The following is a 13,967-nucleotide window of genomic DNA, read 5'->3' as shown; positions in this document are numbered from 1 at the left end:
TTTTGTCCGGATTGTCCCCATCCCAAATCAGAGTGTCCTATCGTTATCGATATCGATATCGAGTCCGATCCCCGCATCGAGTCCCAATGGTTTGCTTTTACCGTTCTTATCAACGGTCACCCGCTGGCAGCATTGCCGGGATCCGATCCGACATAGCGGGGGAGCCATTCACATATCAGAGCCGTCGTTCCCCGCAGGTAGCTTGCCCATGACGATGAAATGCACAGTACAACTACAGCCCCAAGTTTATTATATCATCAATCATGACTACAACCTCGTCTTCCCTCCCCTCCGCTCCCCCCATCACCGTATCCCCAAACATCACCCTCCAGCCCCCGCTCTCGCGCTGCGGTGAAGGCCCCGGCCTCCTCCTCATCCGCCCCGCCAACTTGGCGGGCTGCCAGACAAACAACACCACGCTCGACCCCGCCCCGTTACAGAAATGGGCGGAGGAGAGCTACACCGTGGTGGAAATCACCCTTGACACGGTGAGCAGCGGCGACGCGGTGGGTGTCTCGGATGCGATTTCCGCTGCTGTGCGGGCGTTATCCAAATGCCCGCAGTGCAGCGGCCGTGGCCATGGTGACAACCTGAAGTTCGGGATTCTGGGTGAGTTCCAGTCTCCCCAACATCACCCGTCTTCCAGCACAGCAAGCTAGTCGGGTTCGAGACGAGGCACGAGCTAAAACACAAGGTAAAAAGTCTACGGCTCCCCACGCGACTACGGCCCCTCCTTCCCCGCGCTCCTGCAACAGTCCATCACAGCCCTTACCCCCGAGCAAGCCCCCGCGGCAGCGATCTACTTCAGCGCATGGGAGAGCCCCTGCCCAACCATCCCAGCTCTATTCCACCTCCCGGCCGGGCAGACCCTCGCGGAGAGCATCACCGCCGCCACCACCACAAAAACCTACCAGTACCCCTCGACCCGCTCACCAGGCTTCATCATCCCAGGCCACGCAGACTTCGACCTGCGCGCCGCCGGCGTCGCGCACACGCGCTCCCTGACCTTCCTGAAACCCCGAACCGGCGGACCGTACTTCGACCTCGAGCAGATCTGGGAGGCGCACACGCACCACGAGTTCGGGGACCGGTCGGTCGAGAACACCATGGCGACCATGGTGCAGGAGCCGTATGTGAATCATATTCCGACGGTATGTTGTCTCTCCCCTTTCTACCCGGGTGTTGATGGGGGCCAGATGGAGGGCGTTAGCGTTAGCGTTAGCGCCCTAAATGGTGGCCTACCGACTGCCTGCATGGTTTGCTGGAACACCACCACCACCTAACTCCTCGGTGATTTTGCTGCATAGATAACAGGCGGGACCGGCCGCGCGGCCCTAACGCGCTTCTACGCGCAGCACTTCATCTTCGCCAACCCAGCGGACACGGCGCTCGAGCTGATCAGCCGCACCGTCGGCGTGGACCGCGTCGTCGACGAGTTCATCCTGTGCATGACGCACGACCGCGTCGTCGACTGGCTGGTGCCCGGTGTGCCGCCCACCGGACGGCCCCTCCGCGTGCCCTTCACCGCCGTCGTGAACATCCGCGGCGATCGGTTGTTCCACGAGCATATCGCGTGGGATCAGGCGACCGTGTTGAGGCAGCTGGGGCTGTTGCCGGAGTATTTGCCTTTTCCTTATGCGGTGGCTGGTGATCCCGGGGAGGGGAGGAGGTGGGAGTATCGGGTTCCGGCGGCGGGGGTGGAGACTGCGTTGAAGTTGCGGGGGGATGGTGGGGTCGTGTCGAATGCGATGATGGGGTTTGAGGTGCGGGAGGTGCGGGATTCTTCATTAGGCTGAGGGGGTCAGCTCAGCTGGGTATGGTGGTGGCTTGTGGAGAGGGAGGGGGAGCTGGAGCTGGAGGTGTGGTTGTTTGTGTAGGCTAGGATCGGGTATGGTAAGATTGATTGCCTGGGCTTGTTGGACTATCGTTGGTGGGTCACGGTATAGGAGGTTTAGCTTATCTACGATTGTATGAGTTATAGGGTCCTGCGAGTGGGAGGCTTGAGGTGTATATGAATCAATAGCATGTGGCTGACTGCGCTATACTCCCCTCATAGCCATTCTGTTCTCTCCCCTATAAAGAACACAACGCACCCAATTCAACCCAATGTAGACCCTAACAACGAACAAAAGGAATCCCACCAGCTACAGCTTCAGGATCCCTTCTCCTCCCTCGTCCCCCGGTAACCCGTGACCCGGGAACTACGAAGTAAGGTACGAGAAAGACGGACACCAGTTGCGGCCCGTCGCCATCGATCACATTCCAGACCCTCGGGGCGCCGCCATCCATCCCTTGTTTGACTCCCAACCTGGTACGGTACCCGAGCCTTATACTTCGCTTCCGAATCCGGAAAACAATTCAGACCCGTTCCCGGATACATCGATTCCCAATATCAATTGCATATTGATTGAATATTTCGGCTCTTGCCTGCCGAGTTTGATTCACATGAGAGAGATCTGGATAATCTATATGTAGAAACGCCCTCCCTGCGAGAGAATCCCGACCACCCAGAGTACACCAACCTACTCGAGAAATGAAACAACTGGCTCCTCCTGCTCCCACAGACAAGGAAAATGCACGTCACGACCCCCCTACTCCTCCAATCTATCCTTCTCCTAGGGATAGCAGGAGCAGCACCAACAACAACAACAAAATCGAACCTCCCCATCGTAGATCTTGGGTACGAGTTCCATCAGGCTTTCTCCCTGGATGTATGTCACACCTCGATCCTGACTATAAAAGCCCGGTCCTAACGGGAATCAGGAGAAATCGCAAACCTACAACTTCAGCAACATTCGCTACGCTGCGCCACCGACCGGATCACTTCGCTTCCGACCACCGATCCCCCCAGCTCAAGGAAATCGGTCGGTAGTGCAGACCGGAGCACAGGGACGGGTGTGTCCGCAAGCTACGTTGAAGTGGGAGGAAGATGTTATGCCCGAGTTTGTGGCCGAGGTGTTGTCTTCTGCATCGGCTGCAGCTCCGCCATCGGCATCAGCAGAAGGGGGAGAAGCATCGACGAGTCCCGCGAGGGATTATTCACCCTTCGCCGGGTCGATAGGGGGTGACGAGAGAGTGACTGAAGACTGCCTGTTCTTGGATGTTGTTGTCCCTAGAAAGATTTTTGAACAGAAAGCTCTTCAGCAAAAGCACCAGAAAGAAGGCAACGGTTTGGCTCCGGTCCTTGTCTGGATTGATGGCGGTGGGTATATCTCTGGCGATAAATCGGAGCATAACCCCAGGGGGTTGATGCAACGCAATATGCTCGACGAGGATGGGATTGTTTATGTTGCGCTTAATTATCGGGTAGGTCCCTGTTCTTGATTTGAGGCTCGATGATGGTGCTGACTTCTACAGCTAGGAGCTTTCGGCTGGTTATCGGATGGCAATGGGACCACTGCTAATGCTGGTCTCTACGACCAACGTCTCGCACTGGAGTGGGTGAAGCGATATATTAACCTGTTTGGCGGAGATCCGGACCGCATCACCGTCATGGGTCAGTCAGCTGGCGCAGGGTCCATCGTTCATCAATTGGCCGCTTATGGAGGCAACAAGGAAGCAAAATACCTGCCCTTTCACCAGGCCATCATCCAGAGTCCCATGTGGTATCCCTTGACGGTGAACCAGCAAACGTCAGCGCGAGACGCATTCCTCGAATTGCTGAATGTCTCATCCATCGAAGAGGCACGGTCTCTTACATCGGATCGGTTGATTGCGGCCAATGCATATCAAATCGCGAACACGCTCGTCTATGGAACCTTCACTTATGGACCGGTCGTAGATGGATCACTCATCAAAGACTTGCCGAGTAACATCTTGCTCGACCCCGGCTTCGCATGGCAGGGTCTTCGCATCATGACAGGCCATACTTCCAACGAAGGCCTTATCTTCACTCCGCCAGCAGGAGTGAACAGCTCGGCCTATTCGACTATCCTGAGCGACTTTCTCCCGAATCTGGTCCCCGAAGTGGCGGAGGACATCGCCCAGACACTCTATCCACCAACCTTCAACACCCCAGCAGCCAGCCTGGGCTATAGCGATGCGGTTGGAAGATTAGCTCTGACAATCAGCGACGCTTTCTTCAGGTGCAAAAACCTGTACCTGAGCACTGCCTTGGAGACCGTATACGGGTACAGTTTCGCTGTGGCTCCAGGTCTGCACTCAGAAGATCTATACTTCACCTTTTATGACCCTACAAACCCCGACTCGAGCGTCGTCGATGCCGATGTTGCGTTGACCATGCAAGATTATATCGCTTCCTTTGTGCAACAGGGCCAGCCCTCTTCTTCCACTGCCAATGCGACAGTCTGGAACTCTTATTGGCCACAAGGCCAAGTCTCGAACATCCAAGCGGGCAATATATTAAGCGTCCCAGATCCGGTGGACATGGATCGATGCCAGGTGTGGTGGAATATCACCGGCTGATCGCACGCAAGGGGGAAATTCGAATCGAACTATCCGAGGGCGGAACGCTCGTATCGAACACCGCCAACACTTGGCGTCCGGTGCGCCTTGTGAAAGGGGCCATGTTTGAAAGAAACTCTGGCAATCCTTAGGCTTTTGGGGCGGTTTTGTAGAAGAACGATGGATTATGGTGAAACAGGGATCCCTTTGTTTAAGGCTCACAGGTTGGAACTATAGTTTGATACTGTATAGATGAGCTGCGAACATGGTTCCCGAGGGAAACGCCATTGCGAACCCTTGCTGGACTGACATGTTGGACATTCAGCCGCATGACGAGTTTTCTAGAACTATACCTAGGTCGCATGAGGTAGTGTGCATGGCTTTCGGGCACGGAGTCCATCACCAATGAGAAGGAATGCAATTGGCGAGGGAGCCCCTATATGACCCACGTGGGATCGTGCGCCATGCTTGAATGGATAATCGGGGAGAGATTGGAGCTAGCGGGCATCATTGCCACCAGTCGCCGATGCTAAAAAATCTCTGTCAGTGTCATTATGGTTCCAACATGGCCGAAAGGCTCACCACCCGCGAAGTGGAGCTTCTGGTGGCTATATTTTCTCAAGTCACAGGGCGAGTTTCTGCCGACGGGCCGGATCCGGGATCTCAGTCAGGGGTAAGTCTTGCGGTAGTGGAATGCGCGCATCAGAACCGCGTTCAAGTTTGCTTGCGGTTGCAGCCATAAGCACGTGAGATTTTTCATCAATGATGCAAGCGCATGTTCTGAAGTCGCTGATTGATCAGATCGTCTAAGGTAATTCGGCCTCTTGATAAACAAAGTACAGTATAAGCTCCAAATTTGCGTCTGTTTCTGCCTGGAATCGCCGTTTGGGTGGAAGTTTGGGTGGAACAGTCGGCGATGTGACTCAGCACTAAAAATAACCAATGAGCCAATGAAGTGAGCTAGACAGTTTCAAGGGTTGACCGTCAATCAGCCTGAGGGTAAAGAAAGATTGGAGTCTGGTAGAGAAAAACTCTCAAGTTCGGGTCCAATGGTCCATACCTTGAGCACGTTAGCTCAGGCACATTTTTTTCGTCCCCCATCGGAGTTGCCTTAGCTTTCAGTGATTTGCAGCACTAGGATGGATAAGTGCATTTGTCCGTTACGCTGCGATCCTGCTCCAGCTGACAGTGGGGATGGCGCTCGATGAGCTGGCCGGCACGGAACTTGTGAACATCAGGTCCAATCGTCCAAGCCACCGGCCACTTCGGGATCGCCTGTGACTCTATGAGGTTACGAAAGATGATATTTCCCATAACCTTAAAATCACGGTAATACGATGATTGCCCATGCCCTGCGTCATGCAAGAATTGTCAAATGAGACAGCTCGAATTGCCAAAGAGGCAGCCGAAGAAAATATCCCGGAGCCATGATGTGCCAATCGCAGGGTCCGATTGCACCTTCGAAGCGCACGCTGATGGGCTGGGTGATTACTCATTTTTCCCCGAAGAGTAGAATTCCGGAGGCTTCGTCTACGGTTACCGAACGGAGGCGGCCGACCGAAGTGACAGACGGAGGCTTATTGGTAAGGTGTCTGAGGGGTGGGGATGGACGGTCTACCCATATCGCAAGACAAGTAGCGAGGTTAGGGAACGCCGATTTGTCCAAAACTAGGCAGCCGTTTGTCTGAGACTTGTGAAGAGTGAGTCTTGGGTGTTCCGAGTCGGAGGATAGAGAGGTCCGAGGGGAGAAAAGGAATCCACAGCTAAAATGATCCCCCGGCGATAACCTCATCGCTAAGCTTCCAATGACCCATGAATGGAGGGAGAGGGAAGTGAGAGCCTGAATGGCCCGTGGGGGCGACCAGGTGCAGCTGGATTGATCATTGGCAGAGCGGGCAGCGCTGGGAGAGCTTAGCAGAAGAAGGAATGAAATAGCACAGCTCGCCGGTGTCCGCGGGCAACGGAAAAGTGGGGGAGACAGGCACTAAAACACGGCTAAGCCCAAAGAGAAAAAGGGTCTATACTTAATAATAGCACATTAGATTATTGTGAGTGCCTGAGAGGAGAGAGGGGGCGAATGGCTGTGCTGGCTGGGTGTCTGGGTATCTGGGTGTCTGGTGTCTGGTGTCTGGGTGTCTGTCTCTGACTTTGCCGGACTTGTTCAAGTGCGTGCTGTCGTTATACAGTCAGTCAAAAGAGTACAGTAGATACTCCATTCTCGGGTGCCAAATACCCTCCGAGAAGCGCCCATGGGGTTTGTTTCAAATCCAAGGGATTACCATCGAGCTGAATTGCGGTGACACAAGCAGCAGGGACCGGTGGTACAAGTGATTTGCGCCGGTGGAAGAAATGAAAGTGAAGGGACCCTGGCCCCCAAGATAAAGGAAGAGAAGGTAAAGTAGTGAAACCAACGAGTTGAGGCAGTGTTTATTTGTTGGGCCGGGTGAATGGATGGAGGAAGCGATGGATGGATCCATGATGGTGATGAAATGGCGGAGTTGGAAGCCGCAAGTCTACTTGCAGAGTACAGTCAGTAACTTAGTATACTACGGAGAGCCTTCAACTTCTTCCGCACCCAGAACAGTAAGTAAAAGAAACAATTACCACTAATTTTATTATGGCAGTAAACACCACCACGACTGACCTTAACAACTTAACTTCCATTAACTTAACTCTACTTTTGAGTCCTCGGACTTCTGACTCCACTTCCTCACTTGGCCTTGCATTGACCCAGAATAATTCCCGTTTCGCCCCCCTCTCGTCCGTCTACTTCTTCCTGCTGTGCCTTTGTCTTGCTTTGCCCGCTGGGCCAAATCTTAGCGTTTGCTTGGTCGCTTCTGCTCGCTTTTATATGCCTCTGCCCGGCTCACAGCACCCTGCATGATTTTTCCAGCCTTGGCTCTGTTGTTTCTTCTGGTCTTGCATCCTATAAACATTCTCTTGTTCCCTCTACGTTCCCTCTTGGACCTAGTCAAACATTCGTTCCCTTGCATCACTACCACAACCCACCACCACAACTCACCACTATCACCACTGCCATACCAACACACCACCTACCACTAGACAACTTACCAACTAACTCCATCCATCATCACCTTCTCTTTCTAAATCATCGACCTATCTACAACAACAACAACAACAACAACAACAACAACAACCATGTTGCTTCGCTACCTGTCCGTGACAGGCGCTCTCTGCCTAAGCAGCTGTGCTGCCGCTGCTGCCGTCCCTTACTCCTACATCAGTTCTCCCCGCTCGGCCAGCGCCCATCAGATAAACTTGCCTGCCGTTCCATGTGCTTTCTCCGACTCCAGCTGCAACGAAGCTCTTGACCCCTTTGCACACCTTGTATGATGATCCTTGCCGAAAAGACAACTCGAGTCTCAAACTGACAATACCTAGACCATTGATTTCTCCACGCAAAATGGCGTCTTGCTGGCCAACAAACAACCCATCTTCCCCGCATCCGTGCCGATGCAGTTCTCCGTGGACCGCAAATGGGACGGCAACAAGCAGTCCGTCTCCGTCGCCTACGCTCTGGATGTCCGACCGCTCCCATCTCACCCTGGTGCTCCCGTGGGCGATATCTACCACCTGAAGCTCCGCCTCTTCGACCTGCACGGCCGTCCCGTCACCGACCACGCTGTGGCAATCGGCCTCGTCCGTGACACCGCCGACAATCTCCAGATCACGGTCATCGACCCGAATTCCAGCCGCGAGCACGGCCACGGCAACAAGATCTGGCGCATGAAGGAATGGAAGTCCAAGGTCGAGTCCTACGTCAGCAACGCCAAAGAAGCGGTAACTGACTGCCTGAAGACGACCCCCTTCTCCCACGGCCAGCACGAGCACGAGCACGACCAGATCCACGACTCCCCGGTCCCTGCCGCGGCTGAGTCCTCGCACGAGAAGTCTGCCTCGATCAAGTACCCTCCCGTCTTCCGCACGAGCCACAACGGACAGTTCTTCTGGAGCGGCCGGGAGCGGGGCGTCATGCGACAGATCCGCGCTATCATCTTCCCTGCTCTGCTGGGCGTCGTGGCCGGAGGCGTCGCCTGTGTCATTGGATTTCTTCTTGGTCGGATGATCATCTCCGTCTACTTCTGGGCACAGGACAGCCATCGGCCCCAGATTCCCGTCATCACTGTTGAAGACGAGGAGCCGCTGTCGGAGAAGGAGGCGCTGATGGAGAGGTACAGCGATTCCGACCCTGAAGCCAATCTTCCCCGTGATTAATCCACATTTCCTTCCTTCCTCACATTTCATTCCCTTCTATTCCCTTGCTGTCCTGTTTATGAAGATATCCAATGTAGCATGTTTACTGTTAACTAGCATACGCACATGAATGAAAGCGAACATTTTCCCTCGTGCTGGATATGTATCCCTCAAGCACTCCGGGGTATCAACAAGGCCGGCTGGCCCAATGGTAAGGCGCTTGACTACGAATCAAGAGATTGCAGGTTCGAGCCCTGCGTCGGTCAATAGTTTTTACCTTTTTGCAGGTTGCCACTGTGCCCCAGAGTATCCTGTCCGATGTGGATAGCACTGGGGACAGGACACACGGAGAATTTTCGTGTGAACCACTTTTCCGGCATCGTCGGATCCACCCGCCGAACTCGACGCTCTCAGCCAACCACATCGATCCGCATCATACTATGTAATCTGGTCCAAGACACACTCCCACTCTCCCCTCGACGATCTTAATCTCGATGACCGAGTCCGGTTCGGGGATCTTGGGTGATGTATCTCGGGGAGGTTTAGATCCAAGACAAATGATATCGCATGTCTTGCATTTTCCGGTTTTTCTTCTATGGATGCGGAGGGCAAGAGTGGGGTGGGAACTTTTTTGGGCAGGGGGAAAACAGGGCAGTGGAAGTGTTTCTCCGCTGATCGAGTGTGGTACTTTTTTGCCACTCGCGGGTATTATTGTATATGTATGTGTAGACTGGTATCTGTGCGGTTGAGTTTGAGACCCTTCGAGTGAAATCAAGATTCAAGATGTAGATCTGTTTTCGTGGATGGGGTTTGTGGGGTGCAAAATCGGTGGGGTTGATGTAACCCTGGGTTTGGAAGGTGGTTGTTTGTTCTAAGTTCCAGTTGGATGAGGGTTCTGATAGTTTGCTACGGGAAAGTTGAGCTACTGAGGGAAAATGGTTGATCTAACGCTGGTAGAGACAAGTCCGGAATGTAGTACCGGGGAGTGTGGCCGCTTGCTATGATTAGTCAACCACAGATTATAGTTATCGATAATAATTCGACAAATTATGACCGACTGAAGTCGACTAATGACTGTAATGCCAGACTACTACTACAGGCACAATAGCCGATTCCTCAGGCGCATACTTCATAACCAACCAACCAGTATCAAGCAAAAGCAACGGTAGGCACACACCAAGCATCCCAACGCCAAGCTATCAACCATAGCTTATCTTCTTGAGCTGTCCCACCGGCCTACATACAATTTACTTGGCATATATGCACCTCTTCGTCATCGACAACGTCGCATTCAGAACCAAAAGTCTAGATACATGCTCTCCTGGATTCTTCTCTACCCACTTTCGATCCTGAAACAGACAGGCAAGCCCGTCTAAACACACTCCGACTTGATGCTGACCAGGGTCACATCCGCCTCGAAGCACTGCTTCTCGGTGTCAACGCTGACGGTCTCGTACAGGGTGGACTCGTCGCAGCCCGAGGCCGTGTAGGTGTGCAGCACGGCCGAGGTGCCGTCGGCGCAGCTGCCGGACTCAACGTACGCGGTGAACGACTTGATGGGGAAGTTCTCGACGTTCAGGCACGAGCCCGCGTAGGCGTTGCCCGCGTCGATGCTGGGGGTGGTGCAGTTCTCGTAGAAGTAGCCCGCGTAGCCCACGGTGGGGTTGGCGGTGACGGCCACGGCGAGGGTGGTGGCGACGAGGGCGAGGGTCTGGGGGTCGAGGGTCAGTAGGGCTGAGATTGAGGGGAGAAAGGGAGGCTTGGGATGTAGGGGTGGGGACGATCGGGAAGGGTGTTTGCGGACCTTGGTCATCATCTTGAAGTTGCTGAGGAGTTTGGATGGGGGATGGATGGTTTGAGCTGGAGTGGTTGATGTGTGATCTCTGGGTATCTTTCGAGGTACTCTCGAGGGTCAACGACCGCCTTTATATAGCTTTTTCTCTCGCCATGATGCTGCTGCACGCGTCTCGTTTCCGTGGACAAGGCATTGGGTGTTCCCTCTCGTTCTCAGCTGAGGTCGATGGAGCATCGTTCGTTATCTTCATGGCACTATTGAAGGAGACTTACGTATGCTCCGGGGCTCCGAATATCTCCATTCTGCAGGTGAGAAAGTTGAGAACCGGTTCGCTTCGGCGCGATCTACAGCCTGACTAGCCGGATGAAGATAAGTGGTGGGATATAGTCCCTCATCCATCTAGTCAGCTCAGCTTACGGTGGGTTGTCCAGGTCGAAGTATAGCTCGTTCACGTTCGTGATGTTTCCGCGATGCTTCGCATTTGTGGCGTGAGACGAGGCTCGAAGCAACCTCTGAAGGGGAGGTATTCACCTTCTCTAGTCTGCAAGAAAGTGTCTTGCAAGGGAGATTAGATGCTTGTCGCGTTGTGCATTGAGGCTCGTTGCTTGTCAGATAGAAATGTTGATGATTCTCCTGCAGGCTGCAACTGGTAGAACGGACCCACTTGGTCTTCTGTTCAATGCTTGCATTGGCAACCAGTCGATGGGGCCACCACTCCTCCTTTCATTGTGATGAAGGATCGCATTCACAAATTAATCAAAACAATCATTATCTAATTCTTAGGAATCAGCAGGCAGATTGCACGATGAGCAGACTTCAGTGACACCAGTTTCCCAAAACAGCCTCCTACTGCAGGTGGCTCGCGGAGTAGTGCGCCTGCCAAGCAGACGCGGAGGATCTTGGCGGAAGCCGGCCAGGCCCCAGGCTGACAGGATCTTACCGAAGCAGCAGATGACAGGGCACTCGGCTCAGATAACCATGATCGCCCTGAGATCCTCTGGCTCTGGGTATACCTTAATCCTAGGTAAGACCTATTTATGGATTGAAGAAAAAAAAAAAAGAGCAATGATCTGAAAAGTGTATTTTGGGATGGGGTTGGGGATTCGGGCATTGACGGATGTGACAGTGACAGTGACAGAATTGATAAACTGGTAGAGAGGCTAGACCCTTCCCGTCCCTGTCGGCAAAAGTCACGAGAATGAGACTCTATTCAGCTTTAACTTCCTCACCCACAGTCCACTTCTTCCTCGTATTCCTGCTGCACAATCCCCACTCTTAGCTTGTTCCCCCGTTGCTCGGCTAAACTTACCTGCCCAGTCGCCCCCTCTCTTGCTTCTCTTGTGTTGCTACGTTCCGCTTACAGATGCATTGGTATATCTGTCTTAGTAGGTACTTCTCTATCTTAGCTGTAGCGAGCATGGTTGCTGTTCTGCAGTGAGATACGAAATGCTGGCGCTCTGCTCGGAGTTTTTCTTTTCTCGCTCTCGGACTTCAAACCATAGACTATCTTGGTCATTACTTGTTGTCCTCGTACAACCCGTTTCTTTGTTGTGGTTCCATTGCGCGCATCCATGTCTTGATGTCACGGATCACAAGATGACGGCTCGATGACTAACATGTCTTTCTGGCTGGCTAGTTATAACCAGACAACCGTTGTCTCTACTCCCTGCCACCTGGTGCATCACATCCACTAAACTCGACTGACACAATGTGAAATATCGATCAAAATGGCCCAGTATCTTAACAGGCAGATCATCGCCATTTCCGCAGATACCCCATACTATGACCTCGGATCCTTCCATCGAGCAGTCACCACTGCTAGCAGGGATGCTCAGGTCTGGTTCGACCGTGGCCTGACCTGGTGCTATGCTTTCAACCACGAGCAGGCCGCCGAATGCTTCAACCAAGCGATCGCGCACGACCCAACATGTGCCATGGCATACTGGGGACTAGCGTTTGCGCTCGGGCCAAACTATAATATGTCATGGGAGGCTTTCCCTCCGCAGGCACTGGAGATGGTTGTGGGCCGCACGCACTCTGCGCTCACCCAGGCCTTGGAGAACAGTGAAGCTGCAACGCCCGTCGAGCAAGGTCTCATTCGAGCGCTTCAAGCTCGCTTTCCTCAGAAGCATGCGCCGAAGGACCCACAGGAGCTCCAGTCATGGAGCAGAGCATATGCGGAGGCAATGCGGGTCGTCTATGAGAGGTTTCCAGGTGACTTGGATGTCACTGCACTATATGCTGACAGCCTCATCAACTTAACACCGTGGCGGCTCTGGGATTTGCACACCGGACATCCGACCGCAGGATCATGTACACTGGAGGCTAGAGATGTCCTCCACCGTGCGTTGGATGAAGACGGCGGCTATGCCCACCCAGGTTTATTGCATGTGTACATCCATCTCATGGAGATGTCCAGCCAGCCAGAGGCGGTGTTGCAAATCGCTGATCGTCTCCGTGGGTTGGTTCCCGACTCGGGTCATCTTCATCATATGCCGACCCACATAGATATCCTCTGCGGGGACTATCAGCGAGCTATTCTCTCCAACTCTGATGCAGTGCGGGCTGATGAGAAACATCTTGCCCTGTCTCGGCCTCAGGGTATCTATACGATGTACAGATCCCACAATTACCATTTCCTGATCTACGCCGCTATGCTCGCGGGGCAGTTCAAGGTCGCACTAGACACTGCCATCAAGCTGGAAAAATCACTTTCCGAGGAAATACTACGCACGCCGCATCCCCCGATGGCCATGTTCTTGGAGTCGTTTGTGCCGATGCGCGTGCATGTCTTGATTCGTTTTGGGCGCTGGGGAGACATTATCGCGATCAAACTCCCACAGGACCAGGAATTATACTGCGTGACTACCGCCGTGATACACTACGGGAAAACTGTCGCCTTGGCTGCACTGGGAGAAATCGACGAGGCAAGCAAGGAGCAGGAACTGTTCCAGAAAGCCTTCCAACGAGTTCCACCAACGCGTACCCTGCACAACAATACTTGTCTTGACATTCTAGCTATCGCACAGGCCATGCTCGACGGGGAGCTTGAGTACCGCCGTGGCAATACCACCAAGGCATTCCAGCATTTGAGCCATGCCACAAGTCTCTATGATAAGCTTCCATACGACGAGCCATGGGGGTGGATGCAGCCCATCCGCCATGTTCATGGCGCTTTGTTGTTGGAGCAAGGACTTGTGGAAGAGGCGGCGGACGTCTATGCCGCGGACCTTGGGGTGGATGATTCTTTACCGCGAGCCAAACAGCATCCGAATAACGTGTGGTCGTTGCATGGGTACCATGAGTGTCTTGTCAGACTGGGTCGTGATTCTGAGGCGCGCATTCTTGGGTTGCAGCTTAGGATGGCACTGGCTCGGGCGGATGTTCCGATCAAATCATCTTGTTTCTGTCGGCTCAGTACCGGAAGAGCTTAAGCGAGCCATTGGAGGAACTATTTGACGTATGGCGTTCTGGACTGTGGGGCGGTGTGGTATTGTGCTATTACTAGTCTCTTGACTGAGATGAACCACTATAGCATGCAACTATAACCTTC

The 13,967-nt window shown here is 53.5% G+C and overlaps 5 protein-coding genes and 1 non-coding gene across 6 annotated transcripts; 5 read left to right on the top strand and 1 right to left on the bottom strand.

The window, feature by feature from the left end:
* The first annotated feature begins 26 nt into the window (after positions 1–26).
* BO95DRAFT_410504 (uncharacterized protein) lies at positions 27–2,070 on the top strand. Its single transcript, XM_025584183.1, has 3 exons — positions 27–609; positions 703–1,151; positions 1,308–2,070. Exons 1-3 carry the CDS (start codon positions 264–266, stop codon positions 1,794–1,796), a joined length of 1,284 nt encoding a protein of 427 aa, XP_025443779.1. The 5' UTR covers positions 27–263; the 3' UTR covers positions 1,797–2,070.
* A 536-nt stretch (positions 2,071–2,606) lies between these two features.
* Positions 2,607–4,425, top strand: BO95DRAFT_345903 (alpha/beta-hydrolase; the record flags this gene model as incomplete). Its single annotated transcript, XM_025581986.1, has 3 exons — positions 2,607–2,711; positions 2,764–3,306; positions 3,358–4,425. Coding segments are annotated over 3 exons (1,716 nt in total), but the record flags the coding sequence as incomplete, so codon positions are not given.
* Positions 4,426–7,563: 3,138 nt separating this feature from the next.
* On the top strand, positions 7,564–8,640 carry BO95DRAFT_430543 (uncharacterized protein; the record flags this gene model as incomplete). Its single annotated transcript, XM_025584964.1, has 2 exons — positions 7,564–7,752; positions 7,807–8,640. The coding sequence occupies 2 exons, from the start codon at positions 7,564–7,566 to the stop codon at positions 8,638–8,640; spliced, it is 1,023 nt and encodes a 340-aa protein (XP_025443777.1).
* Positions 8,641–8,813: 173 nt separating this feature from the next.
* On the top strand, positions 8,814–8,885 carry BO95DRAFT_t112. Its single transcript has one exon. It is a non-coding gene; the product is annotated as a tRNA-Arg (tRNA).
* A 1,038-nt stretch (positions 8,886–9,923) lies between these two features.
* Positions 9,924–10,435, bottom strand: BO95DRAFT_493527 (uncharacterized protein; the record flags this gene model as incomplete). The annotated part of the gene is made up of 1 exon (XM_025590763.1): positions 9,924–10,435. The coding sequence occupies one exon, from the start codon at positions 10,433–10,435 to the stop codon at positions 9,992–9,994; it is 444 nt and encodes a 147-aa protein (XP_025443776.1). The 3' UTR covers positions 9,924–9,991.
* A 1,357-nt stretch (positions 10,436–11,792) lies between these two features.
* Positions 11,793–13,919, top strand: BO95DRAFT_87447 (TPR domain protein). The gene is made up of 2 exons (XM_025592301.1): positions 11,793–11,799; positions 12,051–13,919. The coding sequence occupies exon 2, from the start codon at positions 12,142–12,144 to the stop codon at positions 13,846–13,848; it is 1,707 nt and encodes a 568-aa protein (XP_025443775.1). The 5' UTR covers positions 11,793–11,799; positions 12,051–12,141; the 3' UTR covers positions 13,849–13,919.
* Positions 13,920–13,967: the final 48 nt, after the last annotated feature.

The sequence above is a fragment of the Aspergillus brunneoviolaceus genome (genome assembly GCF_003184695.1).
Source record: "Aspergillus brunneoviolaceus CBS 621.78 unplaced genomic scaffold BO95scaffold_22, whole genome shotgun sequence".
Taxonomy (NCBI): Eukaryota; Fungi; Ascomycota; class Eurotiomycetes; order Eurotiales; family Aspergillaceae; genus Aspergillus; species Aspergillus brunneoviolaceus.
Note: the sequence above shows the minus strand (reverse complement) of the source record. Positions and strands in the feature narration are given on the sequence as shown.

Bases quoted from the DNA above. Each gene is read 5' to 3' on its own strand.
- BO95DRAFT_87447 (XM_025592301.1), top strand. From the start codon at position 12,142: ATGGCCCAGTATCTTAACAGGCAGATCATCGCCATTTCCGCAGATACC.
- BO95DRAFT_410504 (XM_025584183.1), top strand. From the start codon at position 264: ATGACTACAACCTCGTCTTCCCTCCCCTCCGCTCCCCCCATCACCGTA. The intron at 610-702 runs GTGAGTTCCAGT...CAAGGTAAAAAG, and splicing joins CCTGAAGTTCGGGATTCTGG to TCTACGGCTCCCCACGCGAC. The intron at 1,152-1,307 runs GTATGTTGTCTC...TTTGCTGCATAG, and splicing joins ATGTGAATCATATTCCGACG to ATAACAGGCGGGACCGGCCG.